This window comes from Lynx rufus, unplaced genomic scaffold, assembly GCF_022079265.1.
Source record: "Lynx rufus isolate CCGP_SWC_20201006 ecotype Redwood Valley unplaced genomic scaffold, mLynRuf1.p SCAF_3, whole genome shotgun sequence".
In the NCBI taxonomy this organism is placed as follows: Eukaryota; Metazoa; Chordata; class Mammalia; order Carnivora; family Felidae; genus Lynx; species Lynx rufus.
Window position 1 is genome coordinate 41894296 of NW_025814845.1, and position 22846 is coordinate 41917141.

Sequence of the window (22846 nt, forward strand, 5' to 3'; positions counted from 1 at the left end):
GTTCAGCTAGCGTGTGGAGGCTTATTCGCTGCAGGGACCAAGGGCAGTGTTTTAACCCTCAGCCCAGTAGACTGTCAGCGAACCCGGCCAACGTGAAGATCACCGCTGGCATCCGCTGAGGTTCCGGGTTTGCCCGCCGTCAGGGGGCGCCGTGGCCGCGCGCCGTCCGGCCGTTGCGTTTCCGGGCTCCGGTGCCCAGCGCCGCCATCGGCCGCCGAGCGCTGCGAATCGCCTGCGGGTCCCGTTACCGGGGTAACCGCGGCGCCGACTCCGCGCAGGCTGGGACCTTCTCTCCGCGCCATTTTCAAACTGTCCCAGAGCTGGAGCCGGAGTCTAGGGCTGAAGGAGCCAGCGAGAGAGGCGAGGCCTGAGAGGTGATGCGGCCGCAGGCGGAGGGAGCGGCGGCCGGAGGTGCGGGTGAGTGCCGCCGTGCGGAAGGGAGGGCCGGGCGCGCCGGCGGCGTCCTCGCCGTGGCCTCCCCGCCGGTCCCCGCGGACCGGGCCCGGGCGCTGCCGGGAGGGAGGCCGCGCGGCCGCGGGAGGAAGTGAGGCCCGGCAGGGCGGGGCGCGTAGACTCCCTGCGGGCCCGCGTCTGACACCCCTTCACTTCGACACCCGGCAGTGAAGCCGCGGCCCGGAGGTGGTCCTGGGGCAACTCAAGCTGCGGGGTTTCCTCCCGCGCCCCTGGCCGCGGGCGTTTGTGCGGTGCGTGCACACCTGCCTGCTGCCAACTGATGGGTTGATTTAAAAGTTAAAGTGCCCTGTTGAGTAAGAACAGTACGTGCTCTTTGTAAAAAAACAAAGCATCCCAAGGTGTAGGACTAGAGCCTTTTGTTAACTTTTGTTTTGCATTTTCGAAAACATCCCCTGTCCTTTCCAGTCTCTACTATTTTAAGTTTGGCACTGAAGGACTTCGAGACAACCTAACTTAGCTTGGCCTTTTGTTTTGTTTTGAGCCCCTGTGCAGATGTGCACACAAGTCACTTTTGTAAAAACAAGATGTACTGGCTTTCAGACACCTGCTTTTCCCCAGAGTCAAGCTAGCGAGTGGTTCTAAACACATATGCGTGGAGGACCTCCAAACTTAACCTTTTTATATGGTTGTGCTAGAAAATTTGAGGAGAGCCACAGTGCTTGGGTGATGTAGGTGGGGGAAGACAGCAGCCCATAGGCGAGGAAAGCATAATACATGTTTTTTGTTCTTCTTGGGGGATATTAATCTTTTCTGTCTGCCCTGTGCTTCGATGATTTTTTGATTCATTTACATTCTGCCTCAGCCCGGATGTGAGGAAGTATTATTTCTGGGTAACCAAAGTTGGTAATAGACAAAGAGGAGAAATATTTGAGTGGTGAGGCCCTGCTAGTTCTTGGTTTGACAGGTGTTTTTCTTAATTTTTTTTAATGTTTATTTATTTTTGAGAGAGACAGACCTGAGTGGGGAAGGGGCAGAGAGAGAAGCAGACACAGAATCTGAAGCAGGCTCCAGGCTCTGAGCTGTCAGCACAGAACCCAACATGGGGCCTGAACCCACCAACCGTGAGATCATGACCTGAGCCAAAGTCCGACCCTTAACAGACTGAGCCATCCAGGCGCCCCTTGACAGGTGTTTTTCTGATGTCTCCAGGAGTTTCTCCTGACCTGCATCAATCAGTTCCCTCTTGTGGAAGGAACCTAGAAAGTCCATGGAGACACAACTGAAAGAAAAGGTTAGCAAGAGCGTGGAGAGAAAAGATTTGTAGAAAGGAGTAATCAAGGAGAGGTACTACCTTAGAAGTGATTTGGTAAGTTGCTGCAGCTTGGTATAGATACTACACTTGATCTTAGCCAAAAGGCCAAGAAGGATTGCACCTTGGTAGAGAAACAAGAGTGCTGGACCAGGACTCAAGAGACCTGAATGCCCACCTGATTTGTGGCTTTGTAGTTTGGGAAAACTCTCTAGAGGCATCCTTTCCTTGCCTTTGAATTGGGAGGATGTCTAGTAGGCCCTGTCTCCCTTATAGGGTAAGTTGTGAGGATGAAATTTTGCATGTGTTCATATACATTAACATTTTATAAATTGTGAAAAACAATAGAGCTGTAAAACAAAAGTTTAGTATGTCTTAGAAATATGAGTACTAGCACTATGTTTACCTGGTGAAGGTTAGAAAAGAGCAAAGGTTCTACACAAGCAATCTTTGGATAACTCCATTTTAGGGCAGATTGATAGAGAATATATTCATAAGCATTGAAAAAGGCAAGGATAAAAATATGTGTAGAACTACTTTATGTGTTTGTGTCTTTTTTCATGGAAGTAAAATTTACATGGTGAAATGCACAGATCTCAAGTGTACTGTTTGAAAACCTTTGATAAATGCAGTACACCTGTGTAACTGGTACCCCAGTTAACATAATATTTTCATCACCCCAGAAAGTTCCTTTTTAAACCTTCCAGCCAGTCTCCACCCACTCTGTTGACCCAGGCTGACCCAGCCCACAGCTGTTCTGATTTCTATCTACATAGTTTCATTTTGCCTGTTCTTGAATTTCGTGTAAATAGAACCATACAGTATATGTGTCTGGCTTCCATTGCTCAAATGTCCAAATTAATTCATGTGGTTGACATGTATCAGTAAATTCCTTCTCTTCCATTCCTGAGTAGGATTGTGTCAATGCCTCATAGTTTATTTATACTTCTGCTGTTGATGGACATATATAGGTTGTTTCCAGTCTGGGACTATTAGTAAAGTTATGAATATTCTTGTAGAGTCTCTTTGTGGATGTTTATTTTCATTTCCTTGAGTAAATACCTGGCAATAGAATTACAGAGTTACAGGGTAGAAGTTTGTTTATAAGAAACTGCCACACTTTTTTTCACAGTGATTTTACATTCCTGTCAGCAGTGTGAAGATTCCAATTGCTCCAAATCCTTGACAACATTTGGTCTTGTGCTTTTTATTTTAGCCATTCTAGTATGGGTGAAATTGTATACCTCATTGTGGTTTTAATTTGTATTTCCCTGATAACTAAAGGTGGTGGGCACCTTTTCCTATGATCGTTCCCATTCAGTTACCTTTTGCAAGGTGCCTATTCAAGTCTTTAGCCCATTTTCTTTTGGATGGGCTTTATTATTGAACTGTAAGTGTTCTTTATGTACCTCATATATAAATCCTTTATCAGATACTATGAATATTTTCTCCCATTCATTTGTTGTTTTGTTTTCTTAATGGAATATTTTGATGAGCAGACATTTTTAACTTGATGAAGTCTAAAAATTTATCAGGTTTTTCTTTTATATTTAGTGCTTTCAAAAAAGGCTTCTCGAAAGATTCTCTGCCTACCTCAGGTTTGGGAAAATATTCTTCTTTGTTTTCTTCTTTATTTTTTTACCTTTTACATATAGGCTTATAAAGAGAGATTTATTTTAGTGCAGCAATGTGACTATCATAAGCATTGCATTTAAATCAATCTAAATATTCCAGAAGGCTGCCTACCTGAAGAGAAACAAAAAGTAGTTGATTCATATTAAAATAATCTTTCCTTCTTACCATGACACAGTAATAATAACTATAATAACAGTAATGTTTTACTCCTTTCTTTTAGGGCTTTAATTTTGGGGAGTGAATAAAACTACTTTTGGAAGACAAGATGACTACAGCTGCAGAAAGAAAGTATATTAATATTAGAAAAAGATTGGATCAGTTGGGATACCGCCAGACTCTGACAGTGGAGTGTTTACCTTTGGTAGAAAAACTTTTCAGGTAAAGATGAAAATACAGTTCTAAACCTGTGTGATCCTTAATCCCATTTATCTAGTTTCTATTGAACTTCGTGTTACGGTGAAGAAATGGGTGGATTTTTTTGGTTTTTGTTTTTATAAAGTCCTTCAATCATCTGAAGCTCATTATTCTTAGATCCTGCTTCTATATCATCAGTTCAAGTCCTCCACATTGCAAAACTCTCAGGGTCACCATTCACACTATACTGTTCAGAGTAGACATTTCTGAGAGTTTTCTCTGTGAATAGAATTACAATTTTTTTATGTGATTTTTCTGATACAGTTGGGAGTTCTATGTCTGCCTCTCTGGTCTTTTAATTACTGTGATTTGATAATCGTTCTCCATTATGTGGTTGGTCATTATTTTAGTGGTTACATGTTACTTTAAGTGAAAGATTCTGTGTGATTTTTGTTCTTTTCTACATGAGTTGTTACTGTGATTTGAGACAGGAACAGGGAAATTGCTTGGGAAGCTTTTGCAGTAGGGCTCAAGCTGTGATGATGGTAAGGAGAGACTGGAGGGGGATACTTGGTGGTCTTTATTATGGCTTCCAGAACTCTTCATGATGTAGTTCTGTGTCTGCGATTCAGGGTTGTAGGGTAAAGTGTGTTTAACTTTCAAAAACTGGCAGACTTTTTATATAGTGATTTTGTTCTACAGCTTCATCTCCCATGTATGTAACCATTTGAAGCTCCCCAGACATAAGTGTACTCTCACCCTTGATCTCCATGTGTTATTCTGTCTGCCTGGGAAATCCCTCTCTCCTCTCCCTCCTGCCCATGCTCATTTAGCTGTAATGGCCTGCAGGAGTCTGTCACATCTGCTGAATGTTACCTTCACTACTTAAATCATTGTTGGAAACTTGTTCTTGTGTTTCCTTTAGGATGCAAACTCTTTAAGACTAGAGACTGACTTTATCTCTGCTCTACCTAGGACAGGCTGAACATATAGTTGGCACTGAAATAGTTGTTGAGTTTATCATATAGTATTAAAACCTGACAAACTGTCAATAGGATAGAAGATCCATGATAATGTGTTCTATATTGTGTTCCCTGCTCAGTAAATACTGATGTATGAATATTCTGGTCTGTGTGCTTAGAGGTAAGGAGCACGTGTGCACTCACACACGATCGGGTGAGGGGCAGAGAGAGGGAAGAGAGAATCCCAAGCATTCTTGGAGCAGGTATCACAAACTGTGAGATCAGGACCTGAGTTGAAATCAAGAGTTGGATGCTTAACTGACTGAACCACCACCCTGTTTTTAGATTTCATCTTACTTAGCATTAACATTTAACATTTTTAGAAATATATTTTTAGTTATTAAAAGTTAAGAGAATGTTTCCTTGTATTTATATTTTGTATAATTTCAGTGACCTAGTTCATACAACAGAAAGTCTTCGGAAATCAAAATTATCTGCTGTGAAAGCTGAAAAAGAAAGTGCCAATTTTGATTTTGTTTTGGAACCTTATAAACTTGAAAATGCAAGATTGATAAAGGAAAATAATGAATTATACCTGGAATTAATGAAACTGAGAGAACAATCAAGCCAACATATTAAAGGTAAACTTTTGTGATTTTTAAAATGTAATATTTTTTTCCTTTTTTGTTTTATATGTAGGGAAGGCTTCTATGCAGAAATGTGATAGTCTTCCCCCCTAACAGTCTTGAAATAATGTAGAGTGTGTCAAAGAGTTCCCAACAAGGAAAATAAATTTGCATTTCATAGCTATATTCTTCTTCACTATATGTGGGTTAAATCTTTAGAATTAAAATTTCTATAGAAAAAAGCACAGGATAGGGAATATAGTCACTGATACTGCAGTAGCATTGTATGGTGACAGATGGTAGCTACACTTGTGGTGAGCATAGCATAACTTATAAAGAAGCTGAATTCCTGTGTTGCATACCTGAAAATAACACAACGTTTGTCACCTATACTCAAAAAAAATTTTTTTGTTATTTTTTTTAAATGTTTATTTTTGAGGGGGCGAGGCAAGGGCAGAGAGAGAGGGAGACACAGAATCTGAAGCAGGATCCAGGCTCTGAGCTCTCAGCACAGAGCCCAACACGGGGTTTGAATCCATGAACTAGGAGATCATGACCTGAGTCAAAGTCAGACACTTAACTGACTGAGCCACTCAAGTACCTCCCCCCAATTTTTTTAATTAATAAAAAAATAAAATTACTGTAGAAAATATTAAATGCTGAAACTAAAGAAATGTCCTTGAAACAACCTCTTACTGAAAGTAAGAGAACTAAAGTGAGGTGAGAATCTTCTATCATTCGGAATCTTTAATGCTTTGTCTTTGAACTCAAAGATTGTATAGAATGATTTTGGGGTGCCTGGGTGGCTCAGTGGGTTGCACGTCCGACTTTGGCTCAGGTCATGATCTCATGTTTGTGGGTTCAAACCCTGCATCAGGCTCTGTGCTGACAGTTCAGAGCCTGGAGCATGCTTCAGATTCTGTGTCTCCCTCTCTCTCTGCCCCTCCCCTGCTCATGCTCTGTGTATGTGTGTCTCTCTCAAAAAAGGAATAAACATTAATAAGTTTTTTTAAAAAAGGATGATTTCAAAGTCCTGGACAGAGGGTAACTGTATGGCTATCTTATTATAAATTCTTGTTATATTCAGTAGAAAGCCCTAATACCTGGCATGAATTCATAATCCCTCAGCTTCATACCCAGTTTACTAAGTTGGAGCAAAAGCCATAACTTAAGCCACATAGCAGAAAAAAAATATAATTCCCTGTTTTGTTTAGTGACTTATTTGCAGTTTTGTTAACAGTGGTAGAAAAGGTAATAGCCTTTCAAACAAAGCTTGGCTAAGAATTGGATGGAGCCTTTCAAATTAATGCGACTTTTTGTATTTTGTGAAATGGAAGGACTTAACTGATTTCTTGATCTGTAAAATAGTTTTTGAATCTTTTTCATTTTAAGAGTTGAAAACTACATTGAAGAAGTGTGCACGTGAAACAGCTGATCTGAAGTTTCTAAATAACCAATATGTTCATAAACTCAAACTTTTGGAAAAAGAGAGTAAAGCTAAGAATGAAAGAATTCAACAACTTCAAGAAAAGAATTTGCATGCTGTAGTACAAACTCCAGGTAGGTCTGTTCCTTCTCAAAACAAATTGTACACACTAATCTTTTAAAGATATTAAAGCTGTTGACCAAAATAGGACTTTGGATTTTCATGCTTAGACTTTAGTACTTGAAAAGATGATCTTGGATCATCACATAAACTTTTAAATTTATTTCTGAAGATCCAGCTGGTATTTTATGCATGTGTTTAAGAACTTATATAATAGTAGCTTCTTAGGTATAAGTAGTCTAACTTCAGTGCCCAGAGTTTTATTTCCTTAATCATTATTTTAAGTTCCTTTTTTAAATTATTGGTATCATTATTTTTTTTCCAAGCCAAATTGTCCGCAGCGTTATTAAAGATACTTTTCATAAACAATCATGGTATTTCAGGGAGGACAGGGGCAGTCAGTCGTTAACAGTGTACAACAACTTTCAAACTCCTTTGAAATAGACTTCCAAATTCAATGGACTACCAAAATCAGAAAGCCACTATAAAACCTAGTGAAGTCTTCATTTGATGCTCTGAACAGGAAAGGTTCAGGGTAAAGATTGACATTTCACATTTAGCATGTTGTTTAACAACTTTTCACAAGCCGGCCCTGACTTTCAGGAAATGAAATGGAAGTGGCAGAATTATCAATCTGAAGATCCACAAGCTATAAAAGGAACTCTTTGATGGCTGCCATCTCAATATTATCATTATTATTTTAGTTGTAAAGATAATCTGTACTCATCAAAAATTTGGAAATGATCTATTTACCTATTTCTTAGTTTATTTTTACTGTTTTTTAGCTTTATACTCAGTAGTTCTCGAGCAGGACAAAAGAAATGATGGGGCATATCCATAGTTGAGGGTGGTCAGGCATAAAGTTGGTGGAAGAATCTCTAGTACCAGTGACAAGATCATCAAGATGTCTGAATTACGGGATGAAGATTATTGAGAGTGAGTGAGGTGTAGGAAAATGCTGGATCATGAGATGAGGTGGAGAGTGAGGGATTAGGAGCACAGTGAGAACCAGGAGTGATTTGGTCAGAATGAAGACTGTGATGAAGGGAGATCTATATGCTGGCACAGTTGCAAGTGTTGACAAAGACCACGCATAGTCATCTTATGGTGTGCCTGTAGCCAAGTGGAATCCATGAGGATTGAAATGGCAAGAGATGAGATGGAGAGGGGGACTTTGGGCTAAAGGCAGAAAAGATCGAGAAACATGGAAAAGGTCTCAGAAGTAACTAGATTAAAGTGGAGAAAGAGGATGGTCAGATTTCCTGAGAAAAGAGTGGGGCAGATTCCAGAGAGATTCAGGAGGTAGAATCTATAGAATTTAGTGACTGAATATGAGGGACTTGGGAAGTAGAAGAATTCCCAGATTTCTGTTTCTAGTGAATGAGTGGGTAGATGATGGTAACATTTTTAAGATTGAGAAGGTGGAAAGCAGAGCAGGAGTTCACTTTTGCACGTGTTGTATGTTATACTAGTGGAACATCTGCATTGAGATTTCTAGTATGCAGTGGGATTTGTGGTGTAGATCTGTTCTTAGAAGTGTGGTCCCAGGGGCTCCTGGGTAGCTCAGTCGGGTAAGCATCCAACTCTTGATTTCAGCTCAGGTCGTGAACTCACAGTTCGTAAGGGGTCATGAGATCAAGCCCCACATGGGGCTCTGCCCTGAATGTAGAGCCTACTTGGGATTCTCTCTCTCCCTCTCTCTCTGCCCCTCCTCCATTCACATGCTTGCTCTCTTGCTCTTTCTCTCAAAATAAATAAATAAACTTAAAAAAAAAAAAAAAAGAAGTGTGGTCCTAGATGAAGATTTGAATTTGGGAGTCATTGGGAGTATCATGGGAATTGAAGCTATGGATGTAATTGGAATTAGCTAGTGAGATTGTATAGACTGGGAAGAGAGGAGAACCAAAGACAGACCCTAGGGAAGTTGGCATTTAACTTCCTTGGACTGTGGAAGGAGAGGGTCTTTGTAAGAAGCTGAGAAGGAGCAACCAAGGAGAAAAACCAGGAGGTAAGGGAAGGAGAAAATGGTTTGCCTTGTATAGGTGTGTAACTAGAAACAAGTCATTTAAATACTTTTGACCCAGTTTCTTCATCCTCAAAATGAGGTAAGTGCATACAAAATTTGTTAGGATTCTAACGAAGACAAGGTTGTGGATTGTGTTTGTTCTTCCTGACGATAGATTTGTCTTTCAAGTGCATGTCTAATCTTGGCCAGATGCTGACAAAGGTAAACTATCCATTTAATTTGGACCAAGACAGTATGTATCTACCCATAAAAAGAAATTACTCCTGCTAGTTTCAAGGATAATTAAGTAGACATTTCCCACTAATTCAGGTTGTAGCATCATTTTATATTATAGATGACTTTTATTATATACTAATTTTGCTACATAAAGTTTCTCTTATCTGCTCTTTTGGCATTGCTTAATAAACATTTCTGTTTTAGTTATTACTTCCCTAAGCTTCTCATTTGATAGTTTTCTGCTGGTGATGATTTCTTGAGCTCATAATAGGAAATACCACAGGGCACACTCAACTTTTAATCTTGCCAAAGTCTTGTCCCCATCTAGTGGAGGAATAGATTAAATCTGGGTATATGTACCAAGCATGCAGAAAATAAAACTTGTCTTGTAACCATGTCTTGTTGAGGTTTTCAGGAATGCATTGTATAGTTAAAGATCAGGGTGTGAGGGGGGGAGATAGTTTATTGCTAGGTTTTATGAGCTAGAGGCATACTTTATAACAAAAAGCCTAACCTTCTGGAATATTTAATTTTAAGACAGTGTTTTGTTTCTTTTAAATGTTTTTGAAGTACACATTTGTTTTTAGGTGGCAAGAAAAGAAGTATTGCTTTCAGGCGCCAGCGTATGCAGATAGACGAACCAGTCCCTCCCTCCGAAGTCAGTTCATATCCAGTTCCTCAGCCAGATGACCCTTACATTGCAGACCTCCTGCAAGTGGCTGATAACAGGTGCATTAAATAATTTTTTGCTAGTTTCAGTTAATCAACTTGATTATAAGTTTCTCGATATAGGGCTTCAGTCTTCTTGACTGTTGTATCTCCAGGGCCTACCACAGAATTTTGTATAAGCACTCAAGAAGTACTTTCTGAATGTATCTTCAATATAGAATGTTTTTACTTTTTTGAAACTTTGATCTCAAATAGATCATAAATCTGATGTTTCTGTTCATATCTGCTTTAAAATAATTTATTGCCATCTAGAACCTATTTTAGTAGCATTGCTTTAATATTTAGTTTCATTGCCCAATTCATCTTTTACAGGACTCTATTCAGATTATGTCAAATGCCAACGAACCTGAATAGATTTGTAACTGGCTTTGACATTTTTGCTTCATGATTCTCTAACTCTATGTACTTGTTTTTCCTTATATTGGAATCAGATATAAATTCCATTTTAATTGAAACTTCATTAAACTCCGAGAAAAACACAATGTAAGTGTTTTGGGGATGTAAAGATGAGTAAGATAGCCTTGCTTTTGAGAAGCTTATATTCTAACAGTAAAAATGAGACAAGAGAAATACATAGAATGCCATTAAGAAAATTATAAGGGGTTCATAGGAGCAAGAGAACACTAGTGACAGCCTCTATGGTCATAGCTGGAGACACATTCTAAAATACGTACTATACTAGTAGAAATGGTTAGTGCAGATAACTTTATTTTTTAGATTATGTAAAAAGTATGCAGGAGTTTTTTCACTTTATTAATCTCAATATAACAATCCAAAGGAACATTACTTGAGGTACTAATTAGGATCTCTTAGTTATTCTTATGCAGTGCTACATAACTATAATTATCTGACCTTAGCTGTGTAGTATTTTGTGTTTTGTTTTTCTGTTACAGTTGTAACCTAGGACTTCCCAGACAGCCTGTTAGTATATTTAAGGAGGCTTTTGGTCTGCATATATGTCATTTTCTGTCATTATCTTTTCTCCTTAAAACGTTTCTTTTCTATCAAACCATCATGGGTGGCATTAGTCTCTTAAACATCTTGTTTGTTTTCATTTGCACGTATACATAGCTTGTATGCAGAGTCATTCATGTGCATATATATGAGTGCAGTTGCATATATACTCTTCTAAACCTAGATAAGCAGGAAATGTTGGTTCCAGTAACAGCAGGGACAGGGTATGTCCAGCCTCACTGACTCTACTCCATGGAAAATCTCTCTTAAAAGCAGAACTGGCTTCAGGCTTTATTTTTGCAGTATGAAAGTGGTTATGTCATATTTATGTTAATGTTTGGCAAAGTTTGATATGGTACAAATACATTTGAGCAGTTGTACAATTCAGATAATTTAGACAAATCTTGATTTTGTTAGAATTAACAAGTTCCAGAAAGCAGTAGGTTTTTGCTGTAGATACTTGGTAAATTGTAGTATTTCTCAATATTTTTCTTCTCCAGGATTGCAGGGTAGTTCATTAGAAAATACAGGGTCATTCAGAAAACACACTTTGATCCCTTATTTCACTTAATAATATTGTGAATTCTGGACTACACCCTCTAGTTTCTTGAACCTAAGAATTGACAGCAGTACCTCGAAGAGTTTTGTTGTTGTTCTTTGTTTTTTTTTTTTTAATGTTTGTTTATTTTTGAGAGAGAGAGAGAGAGAGAGAGACAGAGTGTGACCCAGAGAGGGCAGAGAGAGGAGGAGACACAGAATCCAGAGCAGGCTACAGGCTCTGAGCTGTTAGCACAGAGCCCCGACGCAGGGCTCCAACCCATAGACCCAGACCACGAGATCATGACCTGAGCTGAGGTCAGACGCCCAACTTACTGAGCCACCAAGGCGTGCCCCTCAAAGAGTTTTAAGGATCAAAATGCAATAGTAGGCATAATGTATCTGGTTACAAATTATTTACCGCTCAGGATTTTTTTATCCATTCTTAGAATATAAAATTAAATCTGCAAGATAATGTTACTCTGATTATATTGTGCTTGGGAATCCTTTGGCACAGCACTTCATACTTTACTGAGAAATAGAAAGTAGAGAATTTATAGGACAACACATCTAGTTTCATTTCTTGTTATTTTGTATTTCTCAACAAAACTATATTGGCACTAGTTATAAATGTGTTTCAGAATTCAAGAACTTCAAGAGGAAGTCCACCAGTTACAAGAAAAGTTAGCAATGATGGAAAGTGAACTGCGAGATTATAACCAGCAGGTAGGATTTTTATATACTTGCATAGTAGGGATGCATGGTCGCCTTGTTGGGATGGGTATGCTATGATTGTAAATAAAGTTGGGTTATATTTGGGATTATTGATACTGAGTTTGTATACAGCTTTTATCTTTTCTACCAGCTTCTTAATAAAGATAGTAGCTGGAGTAGCTTAGATGGCTTTAGAGCAAACAGTCCAGTCCCTTCATTATGCATTGAGGTAAATAGCAGTTTTTTGTTTTTTTTTTTTCTTCTGGTGAGTCATCTATCTCCCCAAATATCTTAATTATATTACTTGTTTCCATCTTGGGAGGTATTTTATTGAAGTGTATTATGCTTTAAAGTGGTATCTTAAATAACTTTTTTGCTCTTACTGTATATTTTGTCATCTTGAACAGAAGTCTTTTTGAGAGTGGTACCATATTTTTTGTTGTGTATTCTCTATAAGAACTAGTAAAATAATTCTCTGAAGAAGTAGGGGAATTGATATAATATGCAGGGTTAGATCATAACCATAATAAGCTTTGTTCTTTTATACCTTCTGTTGGTATTTTGGCAAATTCTGATTTGTATAACTACAGCTTTCTTTCTTAATATGCTTACTGAAGCTTAAATTGGGTAACATGTTTTTCATTTTCTGCACATGACTATTTTTTTGGAGTGAAGTGATCTGCACATACAAATATAAATGTAACTTACGTGTTGGTGTAACTGTGAAGTTTATAAAGTACTTTGAAGATTATTCAGATAAAAATGGAGTAAAATGATTGTGATAATGTCAACCAAAAAACTTAACTATATGGAGATTGAAAATATCAAATATGCACAAGTTGAATGTTGTTATTTTTTAATTTATAATCACACTTCATCACATTTTTTTCCAAGTACTTTATGAACATAAGCTGACTAGTCTTTACCATCTTTGTGAGGTGGCTGAGGTGTTTGGAGAAAATAGCCCGACCATTTTGATTGAAACCATCAATTTATTGTGGTTATCAATCTTAGTTGAATCCACTCAGCTGCCTGTCTTCTTTTTTTTTTTTTTTTTTTTTGCTTGAGTTTGTTCTATTTTTCTCAGTCTATGTTCCAAATGTTGCTGTTCTCCTCAAGCTCTTTCACCAACCTATAATAAATACCCTTGTTGTCAAGATACCACCTTGTCTCAACTTCCTATCTCTACATTTAAATTTAACAATGTTAGGGCACCTGGGTGGCTCAGTTGATTTAGTGTCCAACTCTTGATTTCAGCTCAGGTCATGACGTCACAGTTTCTGGGTTTGAACCCCGCATTGGGCTCTGTGCTGATAGCGTGGAACCTGCTTAGAATTCTCTATTTCTGCCCCTCCCTGCTCACATTTTCTCCCCCCCCCACCAAAAAATAAATAAATAAACACTTTTAAAAAATAAAATCATCAGCGTTCACACTCAGGCTCTCCAGACTTAATGAGTAGTGTGGTGTTCTTCCTGTTCTACCTGTGTGTGTGGCTCTATTCCCTCCCTTCTTACTTGCTTTAATCGATTTTTCTTTTTCTTTTCTTTTTTTTTTTTTTTAAACAAACTCATATATGGCCACTTTATAACTAGTAATGCTTTAAATCTTCCTAACAGTCCTAGAAGGAGGTGCTATCATGGTCATTGCTAACATCCCTTAAAAAGATCTTTTTTAGAGGTGCCTGAGTGGCTCAGTTGGTTAAGTGTCCAACTCTTGATTTTGACTAAGGTCATGATCTCCTGGTTTGTGAGTTTGAGCTCCACATTGGGCTCTGCACTAGCAGTGCAGAGCCTGCTTGGGATTCTGTTTCTCCCTCTCTCTCTCTGCCCCTGCCCACTCATGCTCTTTCTGTCCCTCAAAATAAATAACTTAAACATTAATAATAATAAAAATTTTTGAAAAAAGATCTCCTTTATTTAACTCTTGCTAAAGCCCCTCTTGTTAATGCCCCTCTTGCTAATGCTCTCTCCTCCCTCATGTAAACTTCTCTAAAGAGTATCTTACTCTTCTGTCTCTACTTCTTCACCTCTGGCTCTCCTGTTGCCTTCTGGCTTCTGCTTCCCATTACATAAATGGGTTTAGTAATGACATCAGTGACGTTAATTGCTAGATCCAAAAGGATACTTTTAGTCTCCATTTCCTTGACCCCTTTATAGTATTTGGCATTATTGATAATTTCTCTTTGAAACCATCCCATGACTCATTTTCTTTCAGTTTCCCCTTTTTTAAAAATCTCTTATAATTTCTTTTTTGCTTTTTCCCTCTGCCCTTTCCCTGAAATATTACTGTTTTTCAGGATTCTGTCTTTGACTCCTTTCCCTGTATATTTTCTCAGAAGGTCTCATTTACTCTCTTAAAATATTCTCTGTATGTTGATGACTTCCCAGTCTTTCTGGCTCAAATCTCTGCAGAGGTCCAGACCCGTATGTTCAATTTTATACTGGGCATTTCCACTTGGATGAAAGCTGTTTGTACCATATGCCTGGTACTGAACTTGTTATCTTCTGCCTCAACTCTTGTTTTTTTTCCCCTATATTCTCTATGTTCGTTGGTGGCATCACCATCTGCCCAAGCCAATATTCTGTAGTCTTTCTAGATCTCCTTCTCTTCCCTTCACATACCACTCACCAAATTCTGTCACTTCTATGTGCTTTGTAAACTTACTTCTTCTGCTCATCTCACTGTTCTATTTTAAACCTTATTCATCTCTCATTCATTCCTCCAATAGGTCTCCCTACCTCTGATTTTATTCTTACTCATCTTTTAGTGCAGAGCAATCTTTCTCCTTAGCAAAGTATTCAGTACTTAATCATAATTAGTTCCTGACTGATTCTTCAGACCCAACCATAAGTTCCCTTGTATATTCAGTCTTACCGAGCCATTTCTGCTCCTTCAATCATACCATGTGGCTTTATGTTTCTGTGTCACTACCTGGAACATTCCTCCTTTCTTCTTTCTCTTCATAGCATAATTTATAACCTTTTTGGGCATATGTATTTGATAAAGCCTTCACTAATTTCCATAGGCATATGGGTATATCATGGAGAGTAAATCGGTTTATTCCCTTAATCACTTTGGTGTCATATATCTATTTATTCTACCACTGAACAACATACTACAGCAATTATTGACTTACTTGCTAGTTTTCTTGGTAAAGCTGTGTTCCTGAAAGTTAGAAATCATGTTTTATTCATCTTCATATACCTAGAATTGTGCTCAATATTGTTGAATTGAGTGCTTGGTTTTAGCTTTCAGTGTTTTTGAAAAAACACTGCAAATGTGTACATCCATTTTTCCAAATTCATGCATGTAAGTGTGATTTCGTGGTTGATAGTGATCTCTGTGATTTTGTGTGTGTTGTTTTCTAAATAATAATTAAATTCACCCCAACTTCCTATCCTTTTTAATATTGAGTTTCAGTAGTAATTCTTTCTGTTCTACATTTATTCATTTATTCTACATTTATTCCACTAGGCACTGAAGTCACTCAGACTCCATTCTAGTACTCAATCATTTCTTTTTATATCAATATTGCCTAATCTTGGAGGAGGGGGGGAAAAACCAAAAAATTAAAATTAATTAGGAAAAATTATTCAATAGAAATACTTACGAAAACTTTGTTGACATTCTTATTTTGACATTTTTCTCTGTTTATTTTTGCTCTGTGTGTATGCATTTTATAATGCCATATTGGTGTGGATACATGTATGAGTGTTAATCTCTTATATACATTGTGAAGCATAAGAGAAATGGAAGTATATCCAAGTAAGTGTCCAGTGTTAATTATTTCAGTTTAAAGCAAATTTTTTAAAATTATAGCGTGACTTTATGTCTTCAGATTGAGCTAAGAGAACGAGAGATAGAACGACTATCAGTTGCATTGGACAGTGGCCGTTCCCCTGATGTCCTTTCTCTGGAGACTAGAAACAAAACCAATGAAAAGCTTATTGCTCATTTAAATGTTCAGGTAATGACATTTATAATTATTTCACCGAGTATATACAATCGTTAAGTGTTTGTAACAGTTCATTGATTTGTAAAAGTAACAGTTGTTTACCAGTTATACAGTGGGAAAAATTTGATAGAGCCAAACTATCCAGAAATAGGATGCAACTATTGAAAAATCATGTTTTAAAAAGATAGTTAACGAGGCAGAAAGATATATACACCATAATGTTAAATATTTAAAAGGAGAATAGGGGTACCTGAGTGGCTCAGTTGGTTAAGCATCTGACTCTTGATTTCAGCTCAGGTCATGATCTCATGGTTCGTAAGTTTGAACCTGCTTGGGATTCTTTCTCTCTCCCTCTCTCTCTGCCCTTCCCCAGCTAGCACACTCTCTCGTTCTCTCAAAATAAATAAACATTAAAAAAAAATTAGAGGAGGAGAATAAACCGTAGACACAATGGGATCTTCAGTTTGCTTTTTAAAAATGTGCGTATGAACTTAGAGAAAACACTGGAAGAGAATACACTAAAATATACGAACAGCTTATCTTTGTGTGATGAGATATTCTTTTTTATTTTCTTTGTTTTCAAAGTTTTTGTATTTCTTTTATAATATCAAAAAGATTTGTAGAAAGAAATCCAAAAAATTAAACATGTAATTGATTCCCTTGCCATGTGTCTGACCTAGGAGTAAAAGAACAGGAGAGTTCCATAAAGCATGTTACATCACCTTTAGAAATTTAGACATGTCATTGCTGACTGGACCAGAACCAGAATAGTAAGTCACGAATATCAATAGTAGCCCTAGAGCAGTGCTGTCCAATACAAATATGATATGAGCCACATATGTAATTTAAAATTTTCTGGGAGCACCTGGGTGGCTCAGTTGGTTTAAGCATCCAGCTTCAGCTCAGGTCATGATCTCATGGTCCATGGGTTCGAATCCTATGTCAGGCTCTGTGCTGACAGCTCAGAGCCTGGAGCCTGCTTCGGATTCTGGGTCTCCCTCTCTCTCTCTGCCCCTCCTCTGCTTGCATTCTGTCTGTGTGTCTCTCAAAAATAAACATTAAAAATTTTTTTTTTAATTTTCTAGTAACCAGATTAAAATAAAATAAAAAAGAAACAGATGAAATTAATTTTAATAATGTATTTACCTCAGTATATCCAAAATATAATTGCAGTGTGTAATTGTTGTAAAATGTTGATGTTGACATATTTTCCTTTTTTTCTTTTTTGTACCAAGTCTTTGAAATCTTGCGTATGTTTTACATTTATAGCACACCTCAGTTTGGACTAGCTCTACAGTATGCACATGTGGGTGCTGGTGGCTACTATATTGGACAGCACAGTCCAGAGCGATATTATCATTGTAGTGATATTCTTGTCATAATGGTAGAACTCTCTGTTGGGAAAAAGTTCACACAAATTTTTTACTTTTCTTTCCATGCTTAAAAGTTGAATGCCAATGGCTATATATTTTTGTTAAACCACACATTGTCAGTTTTGTGAATCAACAGTGTAAGATTGCAAATGTAAAATACCTCTGGTTTAATTTTCAGTATTTTAAAAAATAGAGTATTTTGAAGTATTTTGAAAGTTGAGTATTTAGGATAATTTTCCAATTCATATACCTGTTAATTACAAATTCAATTTAGGTTGACTTTCTTCAGCAAGCTAATAAAGACCTGGAGAAGCATATACAGGAGCTTATGGAAACCAAGGAAACCGTAACTACTGAAGTTGTTAATTTAAGTAACAAAAATGAAAAACTCTGCCAAGAATTAACCGAAATAGACCAGTTAGCACAGCAGTTGGAAAGACATAAAGAAGAAGTGCTTGAGACTGCTGATAAAGAACTTGGGGAAGCAAAGGTATGTCTAGGTTGTGGGAGCGTTTCTTAATTCTTCTAGAACATAGTGAGCTTAAGCCCTTTGATATCTGATTGGGTCTTTTGGTTTGGTTGTTTTGTAATTCAGGTTTTTCTGCTGTTTAAATTTGGGTGTGTTTCTGAAACACGCTTTTTCTCAGGCTAGCTCTCCAGACTGTCCTTTTTTCGTTCAAGATTTTCATCTCTGTTCTTTTATCTCTGTGTTGTGAGTGAGCTTTGGAAGTTTGTCCTCTATGTCATTTTGTGCTCATGAACCCTTTAAAAGTATTTTTTGAACAGTGTATATCCTTGCACATTTTAAGTTGGTAGCTAACATTTTTCATCTTTAAGTTTAAATAAATACGAAAGGGGGCAGCTGGCTGGTGCAGTGGAAGAGCATGCAACTCTTGATCTCAGGGTTGTGAGTTCAAGCCCCACATTGGGTGTAGAGATTACTTAAAAATAAAATCTTTAAAAATAGTAATTAATAAACAGATTAAATAGATACAAAGGATGTAATTTCCAACCTACCGATCTCTTAAAACTGTTACATTGTTCTTTTAAATATAGCTAGTAGAATCTAAATGTCCCTTTCTTCTTGAAATCTCCAGTTTTATCCTCTTTTAACATATTTATGCTTGAATATCTTTTCGTGATCACCCTATCAAACATCTCTGTAATAAAAAAATACATGAATTGAAAGATTTTATTTATTGACATTTTTTATTTTTTTTTTATCTTTTTTTTTTTTTTTCAACGTTTATTTATTTTTGGGACAGAGAGAGACAGAGCATGAACGGGGGAGGGGCAGAGAGAGAGGGAGACACAGAATCGGAAACAGGCTCCAGGCTCCGAGCCATCAGCCCAGAGCCCGACGCGGGGCTCGAACTCACAGACCGCGAGATCGTGACCTGGCTGAAGTCGGACGCTTAACCGACTGCGCCACCCAGGCGCCCCGACATTTTTTATTTTTAAAAGTGTTCTTTGACTACAAGGTTCAAAGTGTTAACATTTTCCTCCAAATAGTGCTATCATTATAATTATCAGTAATCAATGGATCAGAGTGACAAATACAAACAAATGTTGATAAATACATACTAAATCAAAAAGTAAAATTTTATTGGAAATACATGTCTTAATAAGATATGTCTTATTAGTACATATCTTAATAAATATGTATCTTTTATAAATTTCAGATTATCTTTTTGCCTGATGCTTCAAAAGTTTTTCATATTTTGAGACAGTGTGATATTAGATGCATCCTTTTGCTTTAAAAAGTGGGAGAGAGGGTGTCTGGGTGGTTCAGTCAGTTAAGTGTCCAACTGTTTGGTTTTGGCACAGGTCATGATCTCACAGTTTGTGAGTTCGAGCCCTGCTTTGGGCTCTGTGCTGGCAATGCGGAGCCTGCTTAGGGTTCTCTGTCTCGCTCTCTCACTCTCTCTGCCCTTCCCACTTGTGCATATGCATGTAAGTTCTCTATCTCTCAAAATAAATAAATAAAATTTTAAAAAATAGTGGGAGAAAAACAGTTGAGAGGAAAAGTGGGAGAGGAGAACTCATGAGATACCTAGACCACATGCAGGTTGTCAGGTAGATAATTCTTGAAAAGGATTGTATATCCAGATATGGATACACTAAAACTACATGTATACAGTAGTTTTACATAATACTTGGGAAGTCTTCATGTTACCTCAGGAATGGGTATATAATCTAGTTTGAGGACCAGTACGCTACATCACTGAGTCAATTTTATGCAGTGTCATATCCACTAATTAGTAGATTAAAAGGAACATACTTCAACATAATGAAGGCCATATATGAAAAGCCCACAGTTCATGTCATACCCTGTGGTGAAGATTGGAAGCTTTTCCTCTAGGATCAGGAACAAGGCAAGGATGCCTATTCTCACCAGTTCTGTTCAATGTAGTACTAGCCAAAGCAGTTAGGTAAGAGAAAGAAAAGGCATCCAAATTGGAAAGAAAGAAATAAAATTATGTTTCTGTGTGACATGATCTTATATGTAGAAAATCCTAAAGATTTCACAAAAACTTGAACTAATAAATTCAACAAAGTTGCAGGATACAAAACGCACAAAAATCAGGTGTGTTTTGATATGCCAATAATTAAAATCCAAAAGGAAATTAATAAAATAATCTCATTTGCAATATCATCAGAAAGAATAAAATACTTAGGAATAAACTTACCTGAGAAGGTAAAAAACATTGCTGAAAAGAATCAAAGAAGACAGAAATAAATGGAAAGACATCTTATGTTCATGGATCGGAGGACTTAGTACCCAAAGCAGTCTACAGATTCAGTACAATCCCTATCCAAATCCCAATGGCATTTTTTTTTTATGGAAACAGAAAAAGATTATAAAATTATAAAATCTCAAGGGACCCAGAATTTCCAAAAGAGTCTTGAAAATGAAGACTATAGGGGCTCCTGTCTGGCCCAGTTGGAAGAGCCCGTGACTCTTGATCTCCAGATCATGAGTTTGAGCCCCACATTGGGTGTAGAAATTACTAAAAAAAAATAAACTTAGAAAATGAAGAATATGGTGTAGTTTTAATTTTGTTTTTGTGATTCATGTTTCATTGCAACAGTCCTGTATCTCATTCCTCTCTTTCTACCTCCTTTTGCATCTTCTATGCTCATGCACACAACATACTGAATATAGCTTCTCAGGTCCCATTGGCATTGGTCAAGAATGATAGCTTGGCTCACAAAAGATTCCTTTTGGGTCAAAATATTTTAACATTGGCATTCAGTGCTCTCGCTCTCGTTGGTAGTTGCAGGTGGAAAGATAGGAAAATTAGGAAATGATGGTGCCATAAAAGAACCCAAAAATTACGGTTCAAGGAAGACCCTACAAGCATGTAGGCAAAATATTTTTTAAGTGGTCGTCTTGTTTTAGATGTTATAAATGGCTCCCTGTAAGCATTCAGGATACCAAGAAATTAAAGAGAAGCCTGAATGTTGTCTCCTCTTCACTGAAATTGAGGCTTAAAACGGCTAGAGCCTCGGGGCGCCTGGGTGGCTCAGTCAGTTAAACGTCTGACTTTGTCTCAGGTCATGATCTCAGTTTGGTTCACAGGTTCAAGTCCTGCATCGGGCTCTGTGCTGACAGCTCAGAGTCTGGAGCCTGCTTCGGATTCTCTGTCTCCCTCTCTCTCTGCCCCTCCCCTGCTCACCCTCTCTCTGTCTCTCAAAAATAAATAAATGTTAAAAAAATTGAAAAAAAAAGTAAAACAGCTAAAGCCTCTGGGCACATTGAGTGGTTCAGTCGGTTAAGCCTTTGACTCTTGATTTTGGCTCAAGTGATGATCTCATGATTAGTGAGATAAAAGCCCTGTGTCAGATGCTGTGCTGTGCTGACAGCGTGGAGTCAGCTTGGAATTCTCTCTCTCTCTCTCTCTCTCTCTCTCTCTCTCTCTCTCTCTCAAAATAAATAAACTTTAAAACAAAACAACAACAAACAGCTAAATCTCCCTGGTGAGAAGGATGACTACTTGAGAAATGACAGTCTTATTTGCAGTGTGACTTAGTGATAAGTATTCTTGACTTTCAGGTCTGTACTTAGTAAGTTTTTTATTCCTAGAAAGAGATTAAAAGAAAGCTTTCTGAAATGCGGGATCTTGAAGAAACAATGGTGAAACTTCAACTGGTAAGTAGTTATGTTGAATTGCCAGAACTTTTGGTAATAAAATTTGTGTGCTTTATATTGCATATATTTTTTTCATTGAGATGTAATTTACACATTATATTCACTCTAGTAACAACATTTTCATCACTCCAAAAAGAAATGTCATACCCATTAGCAGTCACTCCCATTTTCCTCTGTTCAACCTCTGGTAACTACGAATCTACCTCTATTTCTATAGATTTGCCTATTCTGGACAGTTTATATAAGTGGAATCATACAATATATGGCCATTTGTGTTTGGCTTCCTTCAGTTAGCACAGTGTTTTCAAGGTTCATGCTTGTAGCAAGTACTTCCTTTTTATGGCTGAGTCATATTCTTTTGAATGGATATATTTAATTTTGTTTATATTTTTGTAATTCTTTAATTTCATATATAGTAGATTGCAAGTTAAATTCAAATTTGGAAAACCTGTTAGGAATACTCTTTTAACTACTTCAGGACTTGTCAGTTTAGTAATATTAAGACTAGAAATTGATAATTACTTTAAACATTGTTGACTTTTATTAAAGTACTCAGTCTTGGGGTACCTGGCTGGCTCAGTCAGTGGAGCATGCGACTCTTGATTGTGGGGCTATGAGTTTGAGCCCTGGTTTGGGTGCAGAGATTACTTAAAAATAAAATTTTAAACAAAAACACTCAGTCCTCTTTTAAAAAGCTTTGTTTAGTATTATAAACCATTTTCCTAGATATTATTTGTTCTGGTAGTCTTCAAATGAAAAAAGTAGTAATCATCCCAACATAAACCCAGAAATAGCATAAAGTTCTGTAGTCCAGAACGGACAGAATGTCTTGCTTACAGGTGGAAGGTCCTGGGTGGTCACCCAAAAGATGATTGGGGATTTTTTTAAATAGCCATTAAATGGGATGAGTTTCTGCTAAGATTAGAAACTGAGACTAATCCAAGTTTTTTCATTCTATATACTCTTTTATATGTATATGTGTGTATATGTATATATACACATGTATATATACACATGTATATATACACATATACACATATTCATATGTATATACATATACACACACACACACACACGTATATATACATACAGACACATATTTCTCATATATACAGTGTAGCAGCAATGTTCTGGTGGCTTAAAGCAAATTAGAAAATGAAACTCCCCTCTCACCCCACCCCCCATGGAGCCATTGTGATATGCTGGCACATTGTAGGTGCTTGAATACTTGTTGATTTTTATGTACTCACTGTGAATTGCAGTGGCTTCCCTTTTATTCAACTACAGGTATTTAAGTCAATACTGAATAATTGAATTAACTAAACCTGCTAGATGTTGTCTA

General features: G+C 37.5%; 1 protein-coding gene and 1 pseudogene across 3 annotated transcripts in view; one reads left to right on the plus strand and one right to left on the minus strand.

The window, feature by feature from the left end:
* Positions 1-207: 207 nt before the first annotated feature.
* The window catches only part of CEP135 (centrosomal protein 135), a 69513-nt gene continuing 46874 nt past the window's right edge, over positions 208-22846 (plus strand). The window contains exons 1-9 of one of the 3 annotated variants that reach the window (XM_047091319.1): positions 208-417; positions 3579-3736; positions 5125-5315; positions 6693-6860; positions 9676-9817; positions 11950-12034; positions 15862-15990; positions 17626-17841; positions 21439-21504. In XM_047091319.1, the coding sequence (XP_046947275.1) occupies positions 3624-3736; positions 5125-5315; positions 6693-6860; positions 9676-9817; positions 11950-12034; positions 15862-15990; positions 17626-17841; positions 21439-21504 (1110 nt within the window). In that variant the 5' untranslated portion in view covers positions 208-417; positions 3579-3623. Of the gene's footprint in view, positions 418-1628; positions 1781-3578; positions 3737-5124; positions 5316-6692; positions 6861-9658; positions 9818-11949; positions 12035-15861; positions 15991-17625; positions 17842-21438; positions 21505-22846 lie in introns of those variants that run through there. The other 2 variants (XM_047091320.1, XM_047091321.1) reach the window with 2 other exon arrangements.
* LOC124521497 (uncharacterized) lies at positions 1754-1843 on the minus strand (annotated as a pseudogene).